The 8902-nt window shown below is 45.8% G+C and overlaps 1 protein-coding gene across 1 annotated transcript; it reads right to left on the bottom strand.

Annotated features, from left to right (window-relative positions):
• Positions 1–4016: 4016 nt before the first annotated feature.
• LOC112079568 (kalirin-like) lies at positions 4017–8893 on the bottom strand. Its single transcript, XM_070442375.1, has 9 exons — positions 8771–8893; positions 8367–8462; positions 7799–7822; positions 7440–7562; positions 7142–7324; positions 6785–6909; positions 6426–6602; positions 5941–6010; positions 4017–4130 (listed from the first exon to the last, which is right to left on the bottom strand). The coding sequence occupies exons 1-9, from the start codon at positions 8891–8893 to the stop codon at positions 4017–4019; spliced, it is 1035 nt and encodes a 344-aa protein (XP_070298476.1).
• Between the last annotated feature and the right edge of the window lie 9 nt (positions 8894–8902).

Genomic DNA, 8902 nt, shown 5'->3' with positions numbered 1-8902 from the left:
TCTGTCTCTCTGTCTCTCTGTCTCCCTGTGTCTGGTCTGCTCTGTCTCTTCTGTTCGTGTCTCGCGTTCTGTCTGTCTGTTCTGTCTGTCTGCCTGCTGCCTGCCTGTCTGTCTGTTCTGGTCTGTCTGTCTGTCTGTCTGTCTGTCTGTCTGTCTGTCTGTCTGTCTGTCTGTCTGTCTGTCTGTCTGTCTGGCTGTCTGTCTGCTGTCGTCTCTGTCTCTCTGTCTCTCGTCTGTCTGTCTCGCTGTTTCTTCTTGTCTCTCTGTCTCTCTGCTGCTCTCTGTCTCTCTGTCTCTCTGTCTCGCTGTCTGTCTGTCTGCCTGCCTGCCTGCCTGCCTGCTGCCTGCCTGCCTGTCTGTCTGTCTGTCTGTGCCTGTCTGTCTGTCTTGTCTGGTCTGTCTGTCTGTCTGTCTTGTATGTCTGTCTGTCTGTCTGTCTGTCTGTCTGTGTGACCAGGAGTTGTTGCGTGTTGTGAGGAGGGAAAAGGCGAGATCAAGGAGGGTCTGGACGTCATGCTGAGCGTTCCAGAAGCGAGCCAACGATGCCATGCATGTTAGCATGCTAGAGGGTGAGCTGATGTCACATCCTGCTATATGATGTCACTTTCTGCTGTATGAGGTCACATCCTGCTGTAAGATGTGACATGACTTCCTGCTGTTTCCTATCCAGGTCTGGTAAGGAGGGCTTGGAGGTGGCAGGGAGAGCTGCTCCTGCAGGATACTGTTTCCAGGGTGGGATCCTAAATCCCTTATCAGGAAAGGCCGGGACGCCATGTTCCTGTTCGAGCTCTCGCTGGTCTTCAGTAAGAGATAAAGGACTCCTCCGGACGTACAAGTACTCTAAGAGGCAGGCTGAGGGTACTATACTATACTATACTATACTATACTATAGCATACTATACTATACTAATACCATACTACATCTAATACTATACTAATACCATACTATATCGCATAACCCAATAACTAACTATACCATACATATGCTATACTATACTAATACCATTACTATACTAAATACATGCTACTTACTTACCATACCATAGCTATGCTATACTAATAGCGCATACTTGTGTCATTGCATACCATACTAGATACATACATACTATACTATACTAAGTACCATACCTGTAGCCATACCACACTATACTAATACATACTATACATGCATACTATACTGCTATACTAATACTGCTATATAATACCGATCTATAAACTTAATACCCCATTAGCTATACATACTAGATACCATAAAATACCATACCATACTATACTATACTGAAACTAAACTATAGCATACCTATAGCCATACTATACTGTACTATACTGTACCGCACATACTGCATCGTACATACCGTACATACTGTCTATATGTACGTACATTACTTACCCATCTCAACTATACCACATAGGTAAAAAACCTATATAATATGTACTCTACCACAGCCAGGTGACCTCTACAACAGCAGGCTGAGGGTACTTGTACTATACCATTCTATACCATACCATACTATATCCATACATACATACTATACCATACTATACTATAACATTCTATACCTATTAACCTATATCACAATACTATAGCCATACCATACCTATACCAACTTTACCATACGACTATACATCTATACATACTATACCATACTATAGCATGCATAGTAATCTAATACGCCATACTATAGCCATACCATACTATATACATACCATACCATACTATACCATCTATACCACCATACCATGCCATAACTATATTATATAGACTATACCATACCATATACTATGCATACATATCATACCTCATAGCCCATACCATTCTAAATTACCGATAGCGTCGATACCATATCTTATACGCCAAGCCATACTATAAACCTTCATACCAATACATACCATAAAGCCATATAGGTCAGCTATACTAACCATTATCACATACGCTACATATCCAAATAGCCATACATGCATACATGCCATAGCTACCATATTCATATTAGCTCATACTAACATACTGATATATAGCCAACATAAATAATATAAAAGATATAGAAATATTTCTACCACCCAGGTACCTTACAATAGGCAGCTGAGGGTTATGGCTACGCCAATAATATACTTTCATGGCATTCTACATCCATAGTACGCCACCTCCTGTTCCAGAACGGAACATTACTGGCCTTGTGTCGCTTTTCCAGACGTCAGGTTTGGGGGTGACGAGCACATTGAGGGGGACCCTGTAAGTTTTCTCATGTGGGTGCGGCCGTACCCCCACCTGGACCAACAACGACACCGTCCTCAAAGGTAAAGCCAAATCAGTATTTTCTAAGTGCACTCTCCTAACTGCCTGTGCACTCTGGTGAACCTTTTCATGTGCGCTCGCCGACTGCAATCTCAGTGCTAGAAGGCGTCACTAACGGACCCAGGTTTGATTCCATGGGGGGGCTGGTTAATCACACCGGCCGTGATTAGGAGTCCCAATGAGGGAGTGGCGACAATTGGCCGGGCGTTACGCCGCGGGTTAGGGGATTTTTGCCGGGGGTAGGATGCTTTGGCCGGGGAGGATTTGCGTAGGATCCGGGGTAGGCCGTCCTTGTGAAATAATAACTTTGTTCTTAACTGACTTGGCCTAGTTAAAATAAGGTTCAAATAAAAATTAAAAAAATCTCCCTGGTGAACCTTTTCCACTGTTGCAGTCTCTCTGATGTAGCTTCTGGTTGGTGCTTTCCTATATTTACTTTACTATCTGTTTGTCTCGTTTTATCACTCTCTCCTGGCACTCCCCTTCTCTCTCTCCCTGCTCGTCACTCCGCCGTACCGCTGCTCTGCTCTCTCTTCACTCCCCTCGCCGCTCTCTCCTCTCACTTCCCTCCCTCCCCTCTCTCCCCCGTCCTCCTGCTGACCCTGCCCCATCCCCTCTCTCTCTCTCTCCCCCCCTCCCGCTCTGTCTCTCTCGCTCCTCCAGTGCGCCTCTCTCCCTCCCTCTCTTCCCTCCGTCCCCCAGGCCTGCATCTCTGGAGCTGAAGCAGGAGGGGTGGCGTAACGTGGTCAGAGTGATCCAGGAGAGAACCGTGGCCATCTGAGAGGAGCGGCTGAGGGAGCCCATCCCTCCCCAAGACCGACCCGCCCCCACACCTGGTCGGCGAAACGCGCAGCTCAACGGAAGGCTTCGTACAACACACACAGCAACCCAACTTCCTCTCTCGCCGTCTTCTTGTCTCTTGTCCGCTAAGGGGTTTAGAACACACTTTGTATACTTGGCTAATGGAAGAGAAAGGTGGGTTTGAGTGTTTGTTATTAAAGAAATTAAGAAATTAGAATACTAGAAATGGTCATGAATCCTTCTTAGATGGGGATAAATGTTAAACCATGGTTTGCAGATATTGTGTGTAAATAAGATGAAGTTTGAAGATTTATCACACACTGTATGTTTTTAGCTAGATAGCCCAGACAGTTTAGAGGAATGATTCCATGAATTTCAAATTAAATGGCCAATATGCCAACATTCGCATCTCAACAAGCGCAGTCAATCCACAGCCAGGACACTGGCTGAAATCAGTTGGATGATACTGGTAGGACTTAGACAAGTGGGTAAAGTTGCAAACAGTTCTGATATGATCATATAATATGTAGCACTCTGCCAGATTTTCACCTGAAAGGAAACATTTAGACATTTGATGGTCTGTTTACATATATCTAGAGCTATTTATACGAGACATTTGTATAAAACCGCATATAAAACTACAATTTATATAATTGTAAATAACAAATATTTTAGGATCACAATTTTCTGATATCATCACATGCTAAGTTTCAGACTATTTATTCTCCTCATCAGTAAAATCAGGATTATGTCTCTACTGCATCACTGTCTCTCATTCAAAGAGACCGGTGTTGGATGTTTCTCCTGACCAACTATGGGCTGCCATTTTCACCCGCATTAATGGAATTTCTAATAGGATCATCTATGGTTTTTATTAATGTAAGTAGTCATCAGGGTGTTGCCGTACGTATCATGATATTTTTTATGTGGTAGGCGCGTCACCGCCACCAGAGACACGCAATGGAGGATGCAGACAGGCCTGGGAGAAAATGGCCAGGCAGCAGCCGGACACGTCTCCATTGGCCAGCTCCCGCACCTCTCAGAACACAGCAGACAGCGACAAGGTAGAGAGCCGACTAACATACCAGCAGCCACCCACTGTTTACACTAAAGTACCCAAGAGTGATCTGTTTCTAAAGTGTATATTAGCACTCATTTCCCGAGCTTCTAAGACTTCTAAGAGTGTATGTGAGTTTTTTAGCTGACGCTTCTATTGAGTGCGTAGTTGACTTCCTTTACTATGGAAACAGCCAGCTCACAGCTGCCAAGAGGCTCTACATCACAGTTCCACTTCACGGTTTCTATAAGCCAAACGGCAAAAACATTTCACATGAGGATGCCCAGGTGGATATGGTTGCAACAAAATAGATTGTATTGGATTTTTCTTATATCTAACTATGATAAGCTGATGTCTTGCTAAATTTAAAGAAGGATCAACTTAAGGCATAGATTACTTGAGCATGAAATGCATATTATGAATCTGTTCTTGTATGTCTGGTCAAAAGACTAAAGCGCCGCTCCGCGATCTAGCTAGGAACTCCTCCACCACTGAAGGCGCCAACTTCTGTCTTTTATCCTATACTAACACACACATCCTCCAGTACAATAAATGGGCAAGAGGCGGGAGCCAAAAATAAGTACACTCATAACAAGAAGGAATATATACCGATCAACTCAGTAAAATATAAATCATAAAGGTTAGGTACTCCTCACATAATGAATCACATACTTCATATATCATATTTATATATATATATACGCACATACATGGAGTCTGTAATGTTCTGTGCTTTTAATACAACTATGTCTACATTCGCCTTTAACATACGGCCCCTCTAATTGTTAACTGCTACCTGAGATGGCATAACAAGGACTTTAATATTCAAAAATTTAGAAGCCAATGACACAAACATACTATACCTAGAGCAGGCATTACGGTTCATAGCTATGACAGTGGTACAGCAGGTGCCCATATAGGACAAGAAGTCAGTGGCTCAGTCCCAGATTGGAAAGTGTTCAAGTGTTCAACATCCCAAAAATCAAGAGTACGACATCCAACAATCAGAGGTGCACGGAATTTGAAGATGGAGCTCTGGTGTGGTGGTGTGTGTGTGTGTGTTGTGTGTGTGTGTGTGTGTGGATTGTGGGTGGTTGTGTGTGTGTGTGTGTTGTGTGTGTGTGTGTGTGTGTGTGTGTGTGTGTTGGTGTGGTGGTGCGGTGTGTTGGGGCTGGCGTGGATGTCATTTCGCGGGTCAACGCCTCAGGAGCAGACGAGTTATTGATCGAGGTCTTGTAAGATGTTGGTCTTAAACCATGACTGCCTCTCTGGACAAGACCTTTGACCCCTGGCAAAGCCTCACCACACTCCCAGTAGGTGCCAAGAGTTTCCTTGAGCTTGTGTCATCCAGGAAGTGGATACAAGGTCACCAGGACTTGAAGTTTCTCTTAGTTTTGTTTCCAGCTTGTTCCACTCCTGCATAAGGTGGAGATACTGCCCTTAATCGCATCTCTTCCAGAGAGAGGGTCAGGGATATATTTTGTACTTGCTTGTCCATCTCCTTCGTGAGTATAGGTCTCCTCTCTGGAATAGGTCAATGGTAGGGCAGGACTGGTTTGTTTTCAGATAAAGTGGATGTTCGGAGTCTGGGGTTTCTAGATCATTAGGGTGCATTTGTTACAACAGTTGTGATTGGTTCTGTCGTTCATGGATCGCCTCTAACTTTCAACGCAGGTGTCTGTTCAAATGGAACACAAACACTCTCTCTCTCTCTCTCTCTCTCTCTCTCTCTCTCTCTCTCTCTCTCTCTCTCTCTATGCTCTATCAGACATAATGTCTTGGTGGTTACCCAGGTGACGAAGCAGTGACCCACATCCTCAGGTAGCTGTTCGTAGTTCTCCAGCTCCTTCAGGAAAATACTGCAACCAAACACAAACCATCATTATACACTATACACACATCTGTTATGTTATGCCTACACCCTTCAAACTCAAACATGGACCTTGAAGCCAGTTCCATTGCTTTTTTAATTCTTCCCGTCTAAGCAGTGACTGATTTAGACCTGAGACACCATGAGGGTGAAATTCATTATCAGGTAGAACAGAAAAGCAGCAGGAGTCCAGACCTGGTAAAGTAATATTTGAATCCCTCTGTGCTATACCATAGAGACATACATTATAATGTCATAGATGTCATAGACCTGCAGAACTCTAGAATGGGATAATGGCGGCCATATTGGCTCGGGATAAATTCAATTTCTGTTCTATTTAATGATATGTGCTAAACACCATACATTACACACATATTGTGCTATACAGACTGTAATATACACACCTGTTATGGAACTCGTAAATGTCCTGGATGTTCCCAAAGACAACGTCATCCTTGTTGGCGATCCTGCTGGGGATCTCTTCAGAGCCACTGGTCATCTCCCACAGGTAGGTATCAATACACTCCTGCAGATCCTTCACATACACCCTCTCTGTCTGGAGAAGCTCTGACATGATATACCTGCAGGAGTACCAGGAAACTGGCTACTTTTTCAATAAATACAATTATCCTACCATCTCTCTATCTCTCCCTCTTCTCTCTCTTTCTCACACACACACACACCCACACACACACACCCACTTATCCTCTCTCCGCTTCCCCCTCTCGCTCTCTCATTCTCTCTCTTTCTCTGTTGGACTCACTCTTTCTTCCTGGCCGTCCTCCTCTTCTCGTCGCTGACCTCGTGGTTGGGGTCGTTCAGGTTCACTTCGGGGTCAGAGTCAGAGAGGCTGTTGGGGATGAGCTCCAGTTCCAGGTCCTTATTGTCCTACAGGGGACACCGTACACGGAGACAATTCAATACCACTCAGAGAACTTCATTGACATGAAGGAAACAGACATGGGCAAAAAGCCCATACATAAATCCTTCAGTGTGTGTCTCAGCTGGAATCTGAGACACACACACACGTGCACCCACCAGCCGAACACATTCAGTCACCCTCACACACATGGAAGACAACTAGTCGTCAAGAAACACACACTCCAACCCTCACACACACCTGTGTGCAGCCTCCCAGTGCAGTCTCCAGTGTGGTCCGGTACTGGCCCATGCGCATGGAGAACTCTCGGTAGCGCTTGTCCACCGTCGACACACACCTCCGTAGCTCCACCCTGTGGGAGTGGCCCTTACCCAGCATGCTCTCTGCCAGCTGGATCAGCAGGTGCACCTTCTCCTGAGTGTGCTGGGAGGAGGTAGAGGGGAGAAATGGATTGTGGGAACTGTTCTGATATACCCCTTACCTTTGTAGTGTGTGTGTAAGCATGTGTGTATGTGAGTGGGTCTGTGTGTGTGTTCACCTTAGCCGAGATGCAGAATTCCCTGTGTTGAGCCAGCAGGTCCTGGGTCTCTGCACTGGTTGCCCCTGGCGATGTGTGAATGGACAGGTAGTGCTCACCACTCTGCTGCAGCCAATCCAACGCCTGGAGAGAGAGATGGAGAGAGAGATAAAGAGAGAGGGAAAGGGCGAGAAAAAGAGAGAGAGAGGAGGACAAACCATTTTCAGGGTAATGCAGTTGTCTGGGTGCCAACATGGCTCTGTTATAATTCTACATCTCAAACTCAGGTTTCCCAAACTGGGTGTGGACTCATCTAAAGGAGGTGTGGCAAACTCACCTGTTGGGTGTGGACTCATCTAAAGGAGGTGTGGCAAACTCACCTGTTGGGTGTGGGTGGACTTCATCTAAAGGGAAAGGCGGGGGCAAACTCACCTGTTGGGTGCTTGGACTCATCTAAAGGACGGCCGTCGGCAAACTCACCTGTTGGCGGGTGTGGACGTCATTCTAAAGGACGTGCTGGCAAAACTCACCGTGTATGGGTGTGGACTCATCTAACAGGACGTGTGGCAAACTCACACTGTTGGGTGTGGACTCATCTAAAGGAGGTGTGGCAAACTCACCTGTTTGGCGTGTGGACTCATCTAAAGGCAGGCTGTGGCAAACTCACCTGTTGGGGTGGACTCATCTAAAGGTAGCGTTGCAAACTTACCTGTTGGGTTGTGGACTCATCTAAAGGACGGGTGGACAAACTCACCTGTTGGTGTTGTGGACTCATCTTGTAAAGGAAAGGTGTGGCAAACTCACCTGTTGCGGTGTGGACTCAGCTAAAGGAGGCGTCGCCAAAAACAAACTCACCTGTTTGGTGTGTGACCTCATCTAAAGGAGGCGTGCAAACTCACCTGTGTGGTGCTGTGACTCATTCTAAAGCGAGGCGTTGGGCAAACTCACCTTGTTGGGTTGCTCTTGGGAACGCAGATTACTGTTGACACTCTGGTCAGACGAACGCTTCTTCAGTGTCCAGAAATGTAGAACCCTGTTCTCCCTCTGCAGGAGCTCACTGAGATACCTACAAAGAGCAACACACACACACACACACACATTATCACTGCCAGGATAAAACACAGTGGCTGAAAATATCATCATTACATGCATATGGCTGCTCTTCTGTCTCTGTTTGTGTGTGTGTGTGTGTGTGTGCTGGGTGTGTTGTGTGTGTGTGTTGTGGGTCGTGGGTGTGGCGATGTGGGTGTCTTGTGTTGTGTGTGCTGTTGTGGTGTTGGGTGTGTGTGTGTGTGTGTGTTCGTGTGTTCTGTGTGTGTGTGTGTGTGTAATATTAACTGTGTGTGGCTCACCTTGACCTGCTGCGCAGGCACACGGGAGTGACCAGTGACCTCTGGCTCCCTGCACTTGTAGTCCGGAATGGTTGCCATAGAACGCGTTGTTGCCGTGTGGATCTGTACTTGAGCGAAGACCATCTCTCTTTT

Source organism: Salvelinus sp. IW2-2015, unplaced genomic scaffold (genome assembly GCF_002910315.2).
Source record: "Salvelinus sp. IW2-2015 unplaced genomic scaffold, ASM291031v2 Un_scaffold8497, whole genome shotgun sequence".
NCBI classification, from domain to species: domain Eukaryota; kingdom Metazoa; phylum Chordata; class Actinopteri; order Salmoniformes; family Salmonidae; genus Salvelinus; species Salvelinus sp. IW2-2015.
Note: the sequence above shows the minus strand (reverse complement) of the source record. Positions and strands in the feature narration are given on the sequence as shown.

What these genes read in the sequence shown, in the direction of transcription:
- LOC112079568 (XM_070442375.1), bottom strand. Translation starts at nt 8,893, where the DNA reads ATGGTCTTCGCTCAAGTACAGATCCACACGGCAACAACGCGTTCTATG. An exon ending in AGTCCACCCACACCCAACAG is followed by an intron (nt 7,563 to 7,798) that starts GTGAGTTTGCCA and finishes CTCTCTCTCCAG; the next exon opens with GCGTTGGATTGGCTGCAGCA. An exon ending in ATTTACGAGTTCCATAACAG is followed by an intron (nt 6,011 to 6,425) that starts GTGTGTATATTA and finishes GTTTGGTTGCAG; the next exon opens with TATTTTCCTGAAGGAGCTGG.